Below are 18,380 nucleotides of genomic sequence, written 5' to 3' on the forward strand. Positions count from 1 at the left end.
AGAAGCCTGGAGTTTGAGTTCCAGCACCATATCCAGAAGCTCATAACTGTCTGAAAGTCCAGCTCTTAGGAATCTGCCTGCTCTTCCAATTACATGAGCATCTACATGCACACATGCACACACATACATAGACACACACACACACACAGAAAAATAATCTAAAAAAATAAAATTTCCCTTATGAAACTTAAAGTTCCTTACAACCACTGAAAGAACAATAAGAATACTATTTTTTCACACATACTAAAACCTATGTGGTTGAGGGGTATCCCCCAAATGATGAAGAATGTTCCTATTATTGAGAGAAAAACCAGGATGTGAATTCAAACTAACACCACTCAATATGCTTGCTAGTCATGCAATATTTTTGCTCTTGAAGCATGAACACCACTGAGAAACAAGACCTTCATGTTACACATGCTTGTGTCTAGCCCACCAAGAGAAACACTGTTAGTCCCATGTCTGGTACCTTGCATCCACTATGAGTCCTCGTCTTCATCAGCGGTGTGGTGGTACACAGCTCAATGGCTTCCGGTTCATGGAAGATGACCGCTGGCATAGGTTCCTTTTTCAGTGTCAGGACATTCAATTTAGACTTCAGCATAGTCTGGAAGTGCTAAAAAACGCAGAGAAACAAATCAAGAGAGTTAAATCACTTGGATATGTATCTTGACTCAATTGCATGTCAAACTTAGTAGCAAATGCTTTGTCTTGATAATTTTGTTGTAGAAGGTGAGGTCAAGAGATATTTACTCAATTGAGTGGGCAAAATCCTGTGAAGACTGGGCTAAAATGAAGCTGTGGAGAACAGCCAGTCCCCAGTAGAGACATGAAGACACAAGTACATGGTGGCATTACCTCACCCAGGATTTGATCATCTGAAAAGATTTTCCAAGGTATCATGTGTATGGATTCCTAGAGACATGATCTGTGTAGATTCAGCATCTGCTGGAAGGATGCTCAGGGAAGGACAATAAAGGGTTCAATGGAAGAGCCCATGTACCCTCTCTCCTGAGCCATCTGTAGGACCTTGGGAAATTTTCTGCTCAGTGGGCTCTTCTTCTCTGTTCTCTCCAGCCTGGACTCTAGGATCCCAGGACTCATAGGCAGCCCAATGCATCAGTTTTGAAAACCGTTCCAAATGTGGCTGCATTTGACCATTGCTGTATGTGTGTTCTAGCTTCATTTCTGTCACTGTGATAAAATGCTCTGTCCAAAAGCAACACTGGGAGGAAAAAGGTCACGGTCTGTTACTCAGGAAAGTCAGGACAGGAACTCAGAACAGAAATTTGTAGGCAGTAACCACAGAGGAATGTTGCTTACTGACTTAATCACTTGTGAAGTCCAGCTACCCCCGGAATGATGCCAGCCACATCAATCATTCATTAATCAAGACCATTTCTCACAGACCAGTATGGTTGAGGCACCTCTTCAGCTGAGCTTTCTTCCTCTCAGATGACTTTAGATCCTGTCAAACTAGCAATAAAACTAACCATCCAATCCCAGGTTTTATCTTCATTTAAACCATTGTCATGGCATCCAAAGTGTTTCTTTCACTCCCAATATTCTCCCTATAAAAGTATCACCACACAGAAGCCAAAGAGATTCTTCTAAACTTCATCTATGGTATAGCATGCCATGCCTTACTAAAACTCTCCGAAGCATCCTCATTTCTTCATTTTTTTTTAAAAAAGCCTTTATTTAGCTGCTAAACTTATTCATAACTCAGAGACCTACTGTCCCTCTGGTTCCATCTCTCACATTCAGGCTTTCAATTATGGTTTCAGACACCACAGCCTCCTTAGTGTTTGAGAATACACCAGAGACACGTGTGTTCTGGAACCTCTAAACATGCACTTCCACCCAAGGTATCTGGAAAGCTGGCTTCCTCACTTTTATAAAAGCCTTTGCCATGTATCCTTGCAAGTAGTATTATCTAAAAGTGTATACACACATGTATACACACACACACACACACACACACACACACACACCTACCTCTAACTTCATGGGCATGCAAGCTGGAAAACACAGAACCCTATGCTCAAGAGAGTCACACCCTCACAGGAATTCTTGCTTGGGTTAGTATTCTTGTTTCAAAATACTTAACAACTGCATCTTTAGATTTATATTTTTCAAGTGACACCCATGGCAGGGTGGAGCACGGTCATTCAGAAAACAGAAATAACAGGGACCTCCTCAGTCCTCGCTTATCAGTTGGGTCAGTGACGGCCCATGACTAAGAATTCTGTTGGGACCAGGTACCTAGAATGTATCAAGAGTCAAGGTGAGTATAAAATAAGTATAAGAACAATAATAAGTATAATAAGCCTATGACCAAGGAAGCAGAGATACAGACAGCCCAAGAAGCCACCCTTAGGAGTCAGAATTGTCTTCAAGTCTTCAAGTGTGAAGTCAGCTGTGTTCAAGGAACACAAGCCATCAAGAGTCCTCGCCTATGCTTTCCCTGGCACCACTTCATTATATTGGGCAACAGCCTACACCGCAATAACAGCAGAGGAAGAAAAGGGGAGGTGGAGCAATCACAGTCACTGCCCTCTGTGGTCCTTCCCTGCTCATTACCTGGCCCAAGGCAAAGCATGATATGCATTTATCAAGAAATAAAATCCAAATGGGCAGGGCAGCCTCATGCAGCACCTTCATCCCTCGAATAAAAGCAAACCACAGGCTCAACGAAGAAACGTCAACTGCACGGGCTGTTACCCTATTCCTATCTTTGCACCGAAGGTGAGCATAGCATCACAGAAACTCAAGTCAGTCATCTAAAGCTTCTGTTCTTTTTTTCTTCCTTGGAGAAGAATTAAATAGTAAACAATGATAAGAAACCACTAGGACGTTCCCAGAAAGAGATTCGTGAGCCAAGCAGAAAGCTTTGTGTTTTTCCTATGCTCTGACACTGAATTTGCATTTTGCACTGGAGCCTGCACTATTATGTAGATAGCTGAGCACACACATGCTCTGCACTGTCTCTCCCCCTCCCCTTCCTTTATTATCCTTATCATTCACCACACCTTATCATCTCTATAAAATCTTGTACTTGTTTTTGATTATCAAAACATAAGAACCACAGATGCCCAAGCTCTTTAATCCCATGAACTAGCAAAGGCGCCGAAAATGGTGCCTCACTAAGCACAGAGATCCAAGGAACATTCTGGAAGGTAGGGAAACTGATGGATGAAAGGAAAATGCAAACACAGTTTAAAGCAATGACCTCTAAATCAGAAGTCATAGACTAATCTTGCTACCTCATCCAAGTTGGTCTTTCCAGGACCTCCTATTATTTTATTTATATATTAAGAATAAACTGTCCCAAACAGTTCTTTAACTACCTCATATAACTCATGTAAAAGTACAAAGGTTTGGGAATTCATAGCATGTCGAAGTATGTATTTTAGGAGTCATCAAATGAGTACTCTGTTGGGCACATGCATGTGCCCACTGTCTAGACCACAGTGCCCAGTTATTGAGCCTGACATTCACCAGGGTGTTGGTGTGGTAGTGTTTTGCAGACAGGACTGAAGGTTTGTGGTAAGGGAGACTGTTCTAGATAATTCAGGTGGGACCATCTACTAAAAGACTTTTAAGACTGGAGCTCAGACTTCTCCGATGAGAAAGAATACTTCCACTGTGGACTAGCCCCAAGTCCGGGAGTCCTAGCCTCTTCCTCCTGATAGCCTGCCTACAGTCTCAACTTCAGGCTTGCCTAGCCAGTGCCCATGACTGAACATGCGAGTTCCTCCGTGGAGGATCTGTATATGCTACTAGTTCTGTGTCTCTGCTTGAAACTTAAAGGATGCAACCACCTTTTAGGAAACAAAATGACCGGTTCTGATATAGTTTTAATCTCTAGGTAATGTAAGGAGAAGAGGATTGTCCTTACATTACCTAGAGTGTCAACAGATGGGAAGGGAGAAAATGGGAAGACAGGGGAAGGGAGCGGAGGGGAGAAGAAGTTTTCATGTTAAGCTGAAAGCCTCTGTCTGGCTCCTACTTGATGATTTCTGTCCACTAGAAGTGTAGTGTTTGGGGCTGCAGTATGGCACAAGTCATCTATCTGGAAACCACCATGCGGGTCACTGAGCAAGAGAATGAGATCAGAAAAAGAAACTGCTTGTGAGAAAAAAACTAGGGTGGAAAGATGAGGAAAATAAATAGAAGAGGCACTCCAAAGATCAAGTGTCGAGTGGGGGAGGGGGTCTGTCGCCGCCAATCTCTTCTACCATGGAGCAGTGAGCCTCCGGGAGCTCCCAGAAGCCATTGGTCCAGAGAGTCACATTCTGACTCCTGACACACAGGGAGTTCCTAAAATGATTCTAAATGTGGGTTCCCTTTCAGGAAACACTACCTAGAACTACTGAAATTGTGTTCAGGTCACTACTGCCATCATCATAGGACCAAATCCCACAGCTATAGGCTCAGTCACAACACACAGGAGGTTAGCGGTTGCCAAAAGGCCCCAGTGCTGACCTGTGACTATCTGGCAAGAGAGCAAAATAAAAGAAATGAACAGGTAAAAAGAAAATCCAAAGGCTAGAGAGATGGCTCAGTGATTTAGAGTGCTTGCAAATGCCCTACCAAACCAGAGAATTCACACCACACACACACACACATACCACCTAAGTCTTATTATCATTATTTTGGGATGCTGGAGATTGAAGCCACGGTCTCAAGCTTGCTGGTCCTCCAGAGCACCCCCGTTCAGCTCTTAGCACGCACATCATGGCTAACAAACACCTGTAACTAAGCCCCAGATGATCTGAGACCTCAGTGGCCTCCATGGCACCTGCACTCATTTGATACACATACATAAATAAAAATTTCAAACATACACTAAGGTAGGAAAGACAAAGTTAGGAGTAAGAAAATAACTTCAGCACGCTGTGCTGTGCAACCTCAGCCCCCTAACTCTTCAGTCGGAGTGTACATAGCCAGCCAGGCTCAGGTCAAACCGTCACTCACTGATCCATGCCACACACCCCTCCTGAATAGCTGTGCTCAGATGAATATGGGGTCAGCACAACAGAAGAAATAAAATGTCAGTCTCTGCTTGGAGGCTCCTGGCAGTTTGTTGAGACTCAAATCACAAGACAAATAGCAGGCCTGGGTGACCTCTTCAGGACAGATGGAAAAAGCTAAGGTAATAAAATGAAATAGAGAAAATGGTTCTTTAAGTAGAAATTCTATCTCCTAATAGTTTTGTCCTCTTTGCCTCCTATGGAAAAAGATGAAGATAAAAAGGGGAAATAATGTAGATGTTCGATGAGCTGTTGTGTCTGCTGGGATTCATCTCTTATGGTAAATTAACATTAAATCTAATTTTGACCTTGCTATTTTAAGTCTTAGGTACCTAACTGCAAGCGTAGGAGCTATTTCTGCTAAGAGCACTTGGCTGCTCCATTCCTAGGGGAAACTTCACAAACATTTATACCCTCAGTTTAGGAAAATGTGCATGCCATAGGCTGACTGAGTACCACATAGCCATATCTAAAAGTCTTGGTTTATAGGAAACTCAAGGTTAGCTGTATCTCTTCTAAGAGATTAACAAATTCTGCACAACTTCTGATATTCTCCTACCTACAATCACTTCTCAGGATTCCTACTAGAATATGTGCTTTTAGAATTAATGCTTGGGTTGCTGATTTGTAACAAGAACAAAATTTTCAACAATTTCTAAAATGGCCTTAAACGCATTTCTTCCATTTTGTACTACATGTTCATGAAAACATTCTCAATACTGGCAATTATAAAATCGAAATACCAAGAAACACTGAGAAATGTTGAAGCCACTCGCTGTCTTAAATATCACACATTCAGTCAAGATATATCTACTTATTAAAAATAAATGCCCCTGGACCCAGCAATACCACTCTTGGGAATATACCCAAGAGAGGCCCTATCATACAACAAAAGTATATGCTCAACTATGTTCATAGCCGCATTGTTTGTAATAGCCAGAACCTGGAAACAACCTAGATGCCCTTCAGTGGAAGAATGGATGAAGAAAGTATGGAATATATACATATTAGAGTACTACTAAGCAGTAAAAAAGGACTTCTTGAATTTTGCATACAAATGGATGGAAATAGAAAACACTATCCTGAGTGAGGTAAGCCAAACCAAAAAGAGGAACATGGGATGTACTCACTCATATTTGGTTTCTAGCCATAAATAAAGGACATTGAGCCTATAATTTGCCATCCTAGAGAAGCAAAATAAGAAGGTGAACCCAAAGAAAAACATATAGGCATCCTCTTGAATATTAACCTTCATCAGGCGATGAAAGGAGACAGAGACAGAGACCCACATTGGAGCACCGGACTGAAATCTCAAGGTCCAAATCAGGAGCAGAAGGAGAGAGAGCACGAGCAAGGAATTCAGGACCGCAAGGTGTGTACCCACACACTGAGACAATGGGGATGTTCTATCGGGAACTCACCAAGGCCAGCTGGCCTGGGTCTGAAAAAGCATGGGATAAAACAGGACTTGCTGAACATAGTGGACAATGAGGACTACTGAGAACTCAAGAACAATCGCAGTGGGTTTTTGATCCTACTGCACGTACTGGCTTTGTGGGAGCCTAGGCAGTTTGGATGCTCACCTTACTAGACCTGGATGGAGGTGGGGGTTCCTTGGACTTCCCACAGATCAGGGAACCCTGATTGCTCTTCGGGCTGATGAGGGAGAGGGACTTGATTGGGGGATGGGGAGAGAAATGGGAGGCGGTGGTGGAGAGAAGGCAGAAATCTTTAATAAATAAATAAATTTAAAAAAACAAAATAAATAAAAATAAATGCGTATATCTAATAATACTTCGCTATTGTATGAAATTGTTTCCATCTTTAATGAATAATAAATTTTTGTGTTTGCCAGGGAATTATTTCAAAATGATATTTATGCTTTACCAGTAACCAGTTGACTTCCGTGCCTATTTTACATACCTATATCCATAGAAGTCACAAAAAAATTCTTGAGAAAATTACTTCCCAAGTACAAAGTGTCTAAGAAGCCATGATATAAATAGGTCATATAATCCAAAGGTTGTGTCTCAGATGAAGTTCTCAGAACCATGCCATAGTAAGGCAATCTCCAGGTCTCAAGTGATAGCCACGTGGTGTAACAGCTATGACAATGGATGGATGACAAGGACTTCACCACATTACGAAGACCTACATATGATGCCCAGCTCTTACAGAACTCCATGGCCTTGCCCTCCACTTGAGACTGTGTTCTCTAATCCACCAACTTTCGAATGCTAAACCCGGACACAGCAGGAAGCGATATCTCACTGGCTCATCACACAGCTAACCAGGCACAATGAGGATAATGTGACTTCGAAGTACACGATCCAGCAGCATTATCTAAAGGCAACGCAAGAGGAACAGCAGCCTGGAGCCTGGAAAGGCTGCTGCCTCTTAACCGAAGCTGCCCAGAGCGCCGTAAAGAAAATGTGTCATTTATTCATAAGGGGAAGAGAAGAATGGGGGAAATTAGGGCACTGCCCTGGACAAATGATGCAGAGCTCAGTTTTCTGCATTTGGTTCTTTATGAGTGTTCCCGAAATAGAGCCTCTAAATCAAACCCCATTATGTGAGTGGGGCCATCACTGTGCCCTGTATAATTTTACAGTTGGCATCGCTCTCTGCTCCTATTCAGACATTAATCTCTCACAGTTTTGCTGGCAGGGATTTACATATTTTCCCAATTCAAATTAGATGTATCTCACCTTTGTATTGATTCTGTATCCAAAACATAAAGCATCTCCAGAAGGCAAGTTCTATCTCCTTTTTCACGAGATTCCAAAAACTCTATCTTCAAATTAGGATGAAGTCCTGATGTTACTATTACTCTCGCCTTACCTCTTGATGCCCCCTAGCCGTCCGCTGTAACTTCGGCATCACTAATCCAGTAGTGCCCTAACCAAGCTTCTGAAATGCTAAAGGTTCTGAAGAGGACCAGAAGGAACAAGTGGGGAGATCAGAGAAATGGGAAACTTCAATATTCTGAACAAATGCTAATTTGTACAAGTACTTGAAATCCTCAGTCCTTGGAACTGCAGCCAAAAACACTCATAAGAAGAATGACGCTCCTGGGTGGCTCCCTCCTGTGTCCCTTCAGATAAAATCTGTTCAGACTACAAATAAGAGAGAAGAAATCACAGTGATGCTCTTTGAACACTTCTATAAGATGTTCAGCCTATTTTTGCATGAATTTCAAAATTCAATTTCCAAATATTTTGTTCTTGCGGTTCATAGGAAAAGCCTAAAAGCAAAACAGCTTTTTAAATAAAGAGCAAATAATCTATACATAATTGGGACTAATGAAGAGCAAATAAAGGAAGTTGTACTTTTATTTAAATATTTTGAATGCAAAGGGTTCTGTCTGTCCATTTAATTTGCTCTTTTTGAAAAGAAATCCAGATTAGAAAACCTCCCCTAATCTAGGAGACAAATAGGGCCATGTGACTGCAAGAACTAGCATTTTAATGTAGACTGTAAGACCATTGTTTTAAGAAAAGAAAAACCTACAAGACATTGACATTTAATCTTGTGTTGTAAGTCGATCATTCCCACTGAATGTCATACTCAAAACTGCTCTGGCTTCACTTTCAAAGTGTCTGTTCAAACACCCCTGTGTTTAAAAGCCTGTCTGTGTTTATTAAAGATAGGCTACCAATGAACTAACTGAAAATAGTTGCATTTACACATCCAAATTTATTCACAGTAATAATAAACATTGTTCCAATGTCACAGATTCACTCAGGAAAGTACATCGAGAAACACATTAATATCTTCATGCCCAGCCAGCAAGGCCATGAAAAACTCTTAAGCAGGAAGAGACTCTTTCACTCAGGGAACAGATGACTGTATGTGCCCATGTCAAGTGTGTGTATATAAATAAACATATATCCACACATGCACAGATAGGTATACATGTGTATGCATATTAATTAAATTATGTTTGAATTCTTGGACTAGACCTCCCTTATTCACAGGAGGGTATACATTCCAAGATTCCTAGTGGATGAATGAAGCTACAGGTGGAATTGAATCATGGATAAACTGGTTTTTTTTTTTCACATACATACCTACCATGAAGTTAATTTGTAAACTGGGACAGTAAGAGATTAAGCTTCATAATTAATACAAAGGAATGGATATTACAAGATGTTATAATCTCAAAGTACTCTACGCTTCTCTTTCTACTAACTGGAAACACTCTTGCCTCTCTCCTCGGTGAGTCTGAGCTGCCAGTACCGCGACTGCTGAACTGAGGGACTGTGGCCAATCAGAGGATTGTCACACCCCACAGTCAAACTGAAGATCAAGGTGGCCACAAATGACTAACAGTTGGGTAGTGTGCACTCTATGTATACAGAGCACAAAAGGCCAGTTCACATTAATGCACGTACTAAGAGTCCACCATGCCTCTCAGGAAGAAAGACGAGTGAAAATTGATCTATTCTTTACTTCTGGAATTTCCCAGTTAATAGGTTTGGTCTGTTGTTGACTGCCTGTGATAGTATTAATTACCAACCTGACAGATTCTGGAATCATCTAGAGCAGTGGTACTCAACCTTGGCAATGCTGTGACCCTTAAATACAGTTCCTCATGTTGTGGTGACCCCCAACCATAAAATTATTTTTGTTGCTACTTCAAAACTATAATTTGTTACTGTTATGAATCATAATGTAAATATATATGTTTCCCAATGCTCTTTTGTGGTCAGGACCCAAAAATTGAGAACCACTGATCTAAATACCTTCCAGGCTATGCTGTGAGAGATTAGCTAGTCCCTGGGCATGTGCATAAAAAATCACGTTAATTAGTTTAACTGATAAGTAGTGACCCTCTCTAACAATGAGTGCCAATTCCTGGGCTACAGAAAATGGACCAGAAGGCCTGGGCACAATCATGGTTCTCTGATTCCAGACCGAAGACTCAATGTGACCCCACTTCAAGTTCCTGTTGACATGACACACTGTACCTTGAACTGTGATCCAAGAGAAAAGCCCTGTCTTCCATCAGTTGCTTTGATCAGATATTTTTTCACAGCAACATACACGACAATTTCTGTGATTGACTGAGGCAACACAAAAGTGACGCCAGAGATAAGGAGAGTCTACCGAGTGTGTGTGTATGAGCATATGTGTCACCGTAAGTATGGATCTTTCAGATCAGTAGCAAAAAATAATGCTGTGTTCCTAAGTCATTTCCGTTCCCTTCTAAATGATTTTTCTCTGAGTGAAAGTTAGTTTTCTAGTCTTCTAATTGTGAGCAGTTCTTCTATTGTTAAGCATGGGTTGTAAGCTACTATTTGAGCGGCATAGTTGGCCTGCAGGTTATATGCTATTTGAATCAAAGATTGCATTGTGATTAAAATCTGAAGCTATTCAAAAACTGTTAGATATATAATTAAAATCTGCTTTCTACTTTTCTTAAAAAATCAACAGATCTGCAAAACAATGTGCATTCCCTCAAGGCAATAATTAGCTCTTGCGGGCTGTTGCCTTTCCCTCTACTGACCCAGGGCTTTCCTCTGTAATTGACCACAGTCTCTCCTTATCCCCAGGGCAAGATTTCTTTTCCAGAGTAAGTACCAGTGGCTTTTTAATAGTCATTTTATGTCTTCCTCAATTCACTCCTATCCATTACTTGGTTGACCCTTAAAAGCACTTGGATTTGCAATTGCAGGTGTAAAAATGACAAACACCAGGAACATAGAATAAAATTTTACCCTCTCATAAAGGAAATTTCAAGCATAACTGAATTAAATTGTTATGTTTAAATTATGAAAATTTAATAAAGAAGATCTGAGTGGAAAATATATAATCTAAGGGTCCAAGAAGACGCTGAAGGAAGACCCCAGACTCAAATAGCATGCAAGAACAAAGAGTATTTATTGCTATACCAGCACGTGGGGTCAAACAGCTGTACAAAATGGCGACAACCCTGAGAGGAGCGTGCAGGCTTCTTTTAAGCACAGCTAGAGAAATTTCAGGAACAGTCAGGTCATTTCAAACATAATTGGTGAAGCAGGCAGACGTTACAGTAGTATACTTTTATCTGGATGAGGTTCAATCTTATCATTTTTGGACATATTGAGCAAGTTTGGGCAAGTCCAGACATGACTTGGAATTGGGGGGCGGGGGTTTGCAGGATTTTTTCCTTCAGACATTGTGGGGCTGTACATATTCTTGCCCTCATCTCCAAATGTAAGGGTATTTGTTGATACATGTCCCTTTGTTTAAGGAACTAAAACTTGTTTGTGCTTAAAAATCTGAAACCTGGATCCAGTTGTAAAATGGGTGGGGGGATCTAGAACTCTCAAAAGAAGTAATGACCTGAAAATAAGTTGATCCTTTGGAATCTTCTTTTGGAGATTTGCAGGGAGCAGCAGGGTAGTAAGCAGTCGGAGTCGTAATTATTACATAATTATTAACATGCTCCCCCCCACCCCCAGTGCTGCGCTCATGGCTCTAAGGCTCCCGAGTTTCCACCTTAACAGGAATAAACAGACAGTTTGTACAGGCTCTGCGTGCATATCAAAAAGTACAATCTCTAATCCTTTCCAGCAGTTCTTTTCCAGCCTGGGTTTGTTTCCTTTCATGCATATGCTGATCAGCTCTCTACTGAATATTTAAGAGGGTCCCTGCAAGCCTTACAGAATGATTTCCCTCTGTGTGCTTCTCTTCTTTGTTTCCCCAGGTTTGACCTCTGTCTCCTTAGCCAGAGGATGCTGAGCACTGGGCTCTGACTGTTCTTGACCTCCCCGCACTGTGGCCTGCAAAGGTCTGCAAGGCAGTAAGCTGGCCCGTCGTGTGCCCTGTGTCACTGGGTTGTATCTCTTAGGGCTCGCCTCCTTCGTGGACAGTAAAGTCTGCAAGGCGATAAACTGGTCAGTAGTGTGACCTGCTTTCATTGGGTTGTTTCTCTAGAGGGATCACTCACTTCATTGACAGATGGCCAGGGCCTCACAGATTGTTGCTCCATACTTTCCAAAGTTGTCTTATTACTTAAAGTGAAGATTGCTCTCATTCCTGTTAACCCATGCTACTTGAAAGCAGAAATAAAAGCACAGAGCTTGCCTAGTTGTCTTAAGGTTTCTATTGCTGTGAAGAGACATTGTGGCCACGACAACTCTTGTAAAGAAAATACATTCAATTGGGGTGGCTTTCATTTTCAGAAGTTTATCTCCTTATCATCATGGTATGACACAGTGGCGTGCAGGCAGACAGTGCAGGAGAAGAAGCTGGGAGTGGAGAAGAAGCTACATTTTGATCCACAGGCGATAGGAAGTGAACCGAGACTCTATGCATGGCTTGAGCATATATGAGACCCCACAGTGACACACTTCCTCCAAAAATGTTGTACCTACTGCAGCAAAACCATACCTCCTAATAATGCCATGCCCTATGGCATTATGGTATCCAATTACATTCAAACTACCGCAGTAAGCTAAATTCTATTCAGTCTAACAAAATACACCAACCCGAGTGAGAAAGAGTTACTTGATTAGAGGAGGGTTGAAGAGCATGTTCCTGCCCAGGTGGACTGAGGGGACTTATGCCCTCCATATCCTTCAAGCCATGGCTTTTCTCCTTCTCTCCTTTATTTTTCTCTTCCAGGCAGCTGCTACATTTACTACAAAGCTCTCTTGGCTTTAAAATCCATTAAAACTAACTTTGTGATTCCACTGGAGCTCACTCTTAAATGACCTCTGTATCAGATGGTGACCATTTAAGGACTCCAAAATTCCAGTAACAAAAGTACTCACAAAAATGTGAAAAATTTCAAATGAGCCCAGAAGTTAGTTGGAGCAATTTTCATTGGCTAACATGGGAGAATCAGAGCAGAAATAAAAATAATTAATAATCTGCAATAAAAACCAATGTACAACACTAAATAATACTGATTTGGTGACAAACTTGGGGGGATAACAGGGGAAGGGAAGGAGAAAGGAAGGAAGGAAAGAGAGGTGGACAAGGGGAAGGAAGGAAGTTGGTCCTACATAAGAGTCAAGACTTTACAAATACACATAAAACAGTAAATCTAAAGCAATCGTTGAGCAAAAACCACAATTTTCAGACATGGGTCATTAGTGAGCCAATGTGATGAAAATCAGTTTCTTTCTATTGCTTTTAAAAATCTCCCCAGATGTATCGACAAAGAAAACTACAGAACCTAGAAGACATTACCTACCAGTGACCATGGCAACCACCTCCACAATGAGACATTCTGACATGACTTGCATCTTGATGTACTGCAATAATGAGGGCACAGCACCATTTCAGGAAGATCCTCATTATCTAAATTAATAGCCTGAACTTAACCTTCACAAATTACAGATAAGCCCAAATCAGAGGTATTGTAAATAATAACAGCTAGGAATTTAGAAACACTTAAAGATCGTGAAGAAAGAGAATTTAAACAGAGTTACTCTATTATGGGGCTACAAAGCCCCTACTAGACACCACAGGCTAACAAATAAAAAAGCCCAGAACTAAGAATGTGCTACTTTTTTATATTTGTTGGTCAGGGTCCTCCAGCTGACCCCCAAATATTAGGCTATTTTCTATTTTAATGCTCTTGGTTACCCTATGGAACTCGACAGAAAGACCGTATGGCTGAATCTGTCACATGCTTAAGTCACAGAATATGTCAACTTAGTGCTCTCCGGGAAGCTTCATCCCTCCTAACTAGTGCTCATGCTGCTGGAAGGTGCTGTGAACACTGCTGGCGTGCAAAAGTTGTCACCAATCTTATGCATCTGTGAGTAACCATAGTGACCGACAATGAATGCCTGCTGGTTGTCACAGTGGCACAAATGTCATGGAGTAACTAATAACTTCCTGATTGGATTTTAGGGCTTACTCTATAAGTTGAAATTCATATCTGTCACCATTATTGGATCCAAGAACCTGTGGCTAGCCAAAGCATAGGCCATCGGTGACAACCTATTACTACTATTCTGCTAAAGGGACTTGGTATTCCTAATAACCTACGATGATAGATTAGCGTAATTCAGACCCTCATCAGAGAAACTTCTTTATGGAGTAGATGGTGATGAATACTTCTGTGTGTTCAAGAGAAGCTATGATTTCATTAATTCTATGTTTTTTTGTGTGCGTTAATAAGTTGAAGGCAATGATTTTTTTCAGCTTTCTATATCCTAGGCAGAAGCCAGTAGTAAACTCTTATTTTTATTAAGTTAAAAGACAAAGCACACAAAAAAATGTTTGCAACATATGCATCAAATTTCCTAAAACACACATCAGCATTGTCCCTCAGTTCCTTTAAATCTTGACTTTTTCCAACTAGATACTTATATCTCTCTGAATGCCAGCCCATGTCCAGTGTGGTCAGCAACCCTCTCTCCGCCACCACTTTTTCTCATAGACATTACCCCTACCCTCCTCTCCAAGTCAATGCTGACTCCTATGTCTCTTCTGATGCTTCTGTCTGAAGGACCAAAAGCTGTCACCCCATCCTTTAGAACTGGCTAACATACCTGATTTTATAATGTTATTGTAATTATACTATGAATTAGAAAGCATCAGAATTCCCAAAAATACTAGCTCTACTATACATCAAAATATGGTTGGGTTGTATATACTTCTCTGAGCCTTTCCTGCCTTCTCATAAAAATACGTTTCCCAGAAAACTAAGATATGAGTGTGTATGTGTGTGTACCTTTGTGTGTGCATGTGTGTGTGTTACTTTGTATCAACTGTCAGATACAATGTAATGGTTATAGCATTTACATTTCCAATTAATACTCTAACAAAAGCAACACAGACAATTTTCTATCCCAAAGAAGCTCATTTTATATCTACAGTAGCAACTCACACACACACACACACACACACACACACACACACACACACGAGAGAGAGAGAGAAACACAGAGGGAGATACATACACATGTGCACACATACATATGCATATAGACACAGACATACACAGAGACATATGTAGACACACACAGACACACATATTTGGACACACAAGTATACATAGCATACATACATAGAGACATTCCCATACACACATATGCATGTACACAGAAACACGTACACAAGTCTTTATCATTTCCCTTCTAGACAACTACTTTACAAATGTCTGGAAGCACAGGGGCAAACGTATTAATAAGAACTATTCCTAGGTTGTTGGACTGCTTGTAGTTTTTTTTTCCCTCTTCTTTCTGTTAGTTTGCATTTCCTATTATTTAAAAAGCCACTGCACATGGACTTCAGGCCAAGTGTTATGTAAGTTATTTGTAACAATAGCAGCTGAGGCATAGATGAAGTAGATCCCATCCATGACATTCTTTGATAGAGGAGAGCTTCACAAACAAAGGCTGCCTTTGAAAACTCAATCAAAGCAAGGGTGCAGGGAGAAAGAACATAGTGTGCTTATCTTCCTCCAAAAGAGTGAGAGATCAAGGCAGACACTCAGGGTAAATCTGAGTAAACATATACCTTTTTAAAATGAAAAAGACAAAAAACAATGCAAGCTTTATAAATCAGGCCAAATATGAGTTTAATATTTCAAACACTTTCTCCCATTACCCCAAAGACTTCATTTCGGTCCCCCGCAAGAACAGCCCCAAGGGCACCTTCACATCCTGATCTGAAAGGCTTTGCCTCCTGGTGACTGTCGCTCATCAGAACTCCACACATGCCCACACGTGCTATAAACACAAGTACGTTTCTCTTTACACACATTTGGTTTTCCTTCCACTTGGTTTGTGCTAGATGAGACTTGTATATAAGGCTATGCAGGAATGAGCATCATTCTGGCAGTTTGGAAGGAAACTAAAAATAAATTTTGTCCTTGGGCTTCAAGTGGTCAGGAGGGTGAAATGCCAGAGCTTTGGCAAGTCAGAGTGCACTCTGATAAGGGCTCAGGGGAGGGCATGGTTCTGCAAAGCCATCTCTGGAGGATTTAATTGCTAGACACAATGCCTTTGGGGGGGGGTCCTTTATTTAAAGTAGAAGTTGCCTACAATTCCAGGAAGAGCAACTCTCCTTTTTTGCTGACAGTCCTCTCAACTGCCGTCACATTAATTAGACTTCTCTGCATCCTCTCACCTTGTGGCCCCAGCAGAACCAGCTTCCCTTCTTGCCTGGTAACCGGACTTTAACATATACAAAAATTAATATTTTCATGGCTAGACACCCCCCGCAGTTCTGTTTACACACTGGTTCCTTTTCACGATCTTCACCAAGTGAATGTTTAATAAATAAGCAAGTAAACACAGGAGTCAGGAAGAGTGCAACCAGAACGCTAAAGGAGTATCTCTACCGCAAACGCAAACAATACCCAAGACATGCGATTCTCCATCCACTTGATCCCCTTCCATCTCGTTCTTGCCCTGTTCCATTCTAGAAACCACCTTGACGATGTGTTTGGTCCAAATTTACAACCAAACACAGACTCACTGCGATGATCCTGACTGAATGCTCCATGGGGACTGACTATAAGCGATGGCTACGATATGAGATCTCACAAATCCCCTCTGACAAGGCAGGCACTTTGGTAGTACAGAGAAGCATGCAGAAGGTGCAGGCTGCTCTGCAGCAAGTCTTTCTTAGCTGTAGCCACAGAAACAGCTCCCTTTATGTCAGTGAAAAGCTCAAACCACGGTAGCGAGAAAATGAGGAAGTGCGCACCATGCGAGAAGGGCGCTTTCTGCCTTCCTCCCAATGGAGTGTGTGCAGGAGGTGCAGGGAGGACTCAAAGTACACGTAACATACCAGCAGGTGCGGCATGTGAAAGGAAGGGCACAGAAAGTCAAAAGAGGGGAGACAACTATTGAAAAAGGTTTTAGCAAAGGGGGTGGGAGGGGCATGGAAAGCGCTTGTGTAGCGGAACACCAGGAAGGGGTTGGGTTAAACAATGACTTTCTCACATTCTCGATCTAGGGGTTAGAAGTAAGAGAGCAGGTGTCCGCAGAGCCACACATACTCACTGGTGGCTCTAGCAAACGAGCCTTCCCTGCCTCGTTCTACTGCTCTTGTCTGTCAGAAGTCCCTAGCAAACCTGGGTTTGTAGTTGCATTGATCCAAATGTGCAGTCCTTCCCCCTCCCCACCCGCTCCCCGTGTGGTAGCACATTACCTTCCCTGTTTCTGGCTCTGTGTCCAGATTTTCTCTCTGTGAAGAGAGTAGTCACATTGGATTAGGGCCCTTGTGAAAGACCTCAGGAACCAACCTTGAGATTAATTTGAAACACACCAAAAACAAACAAAAACCAGAACATGCTTGTAGATGTCACTCAAAGTTAACCATCTCACACGGGTCCACTACATATTTGCATCCCCGTCTGAAATAGACTTTGTTCACTGATGTTCACATGTCCCACAGCCTAAAGCTTGAGCAAACAATTGCCGGGGGGGGGGGGGGGGGGGGGGATATTCAATCACACTGTGAAGGCTGCGTTTGCATTTGCATTAGTTAAATAAAATTAACCCTGGGTCAGGAGGTCAAGTTAGCGGCTAGTGGACAGAAAGTAGTCATAGAGCATTAAGGACATTTGGAAGAGATAGAATGATGCACTGGAAGCATCGGGGGGGGGGGGGGGGGGGGGTTGGAGTGGTGCAGATTCTTTGGTTGGTGGAGCAGAAAGATGCTCTCTTTTGGAGACACCCAGCAAGGAGAGTAGCTAAATGTTACTCAGCCTCTCTGAGCTAGCAGGTTTTCACCGCAGCCTTCGACCCTGGAGTCTTATTTATAAATAGAATGATAGAGATTTAGTTAGAGCTACATTTAGTGGCAGTAGCAGAGCCGGTGCTGTGGGGACAGAATTTCCCTCAGACTGTAGCCTGAGCAGCCAGGCTGCTGCTAGAGCAAGCCAGTCAGGAACTGCAGAAAGCAGCTGTAGATTAAAGCACACTGGGCCGAAGTTAAAACAACAGGCATTGGATAAATAGGGAGTTGGTTCTTAAGTGACCAAGTCACTAATTAGGAGGGAAAAAGGTCCTTTTTTTCTTGTCAAAAACAATTTTTTTAAACAAGGTTACTCTGGTTAATGATCCAATTAACTTGTAAATAAAACCATCCTAGGTTTCCATCAACAAGAATACCGTATTTCCAAGAAACAGGAAAAATGATAAATACATCCACATAATAAGCAATGTTTAAAAATTAGACCAAAAAGAGTATTTTAGAACATTACTGATTGAAAATACTGGGTAGGCAAACAGATTCAGCTCTGTCTGAAGATAAAGAATCATGACATGAAAGAAAGAAATACACACCTATCCTGGGACACATGGATGATTTCTTAAACTGCACTGGTTTTAAACATTAATTTTTTTTCTCTAAAACATGTAAGACTCTTCTTGTTGATCATGGCTT

At 41.6% G+C, this 18,380-nt stretch overlaps 1 protein-coding gene across 5 annotated transcripts in view; it reads right to left on the reverse strand.

Moving 5' to 3' along the window:
- Positions 1–18,380, reverse strand: part of Pid1 (phosphotyrosine interaction domain containing 1) — a 215,882-nt gene that overhangs the window by 111,137 nt on the left and 86,365 nt on the right. For 3 of the 5 annotated variants that reach the window (XM_075951636.1, XM_075951638.1, XM_075951640.1), the window contains exon 2: positions 470–616. The exons of 1 other annotated variant lie outside the window; for it this stretch is intronic. In XM_075951636.1, coding sequence (XP_075807751.1) covers positions 470–616 — 147 coding nt within the window. Of the gene's footprint in view, positions 1–469; positions 617–13,221; positions 13,243–18,380 lie in introns of those variants that run through there. One more of the 5 variants, XM_075951639.1, reaches the window with a different exon arrangement.

Source organism: Microtus pennsylvanicus, chromosome 17, assembly GCF_037038515.1.
Source record: "Microtus pennsylvanicus isolate mMicPen1 chromosome 17, mMicPen1.hap1, whole genome shotgun sequence".
NCBI lineage: Eukaryota > Metazoa > Chordata > Mammalia > Rodentia > Cricetidae > Microtus > Microtus pennsylvanicus.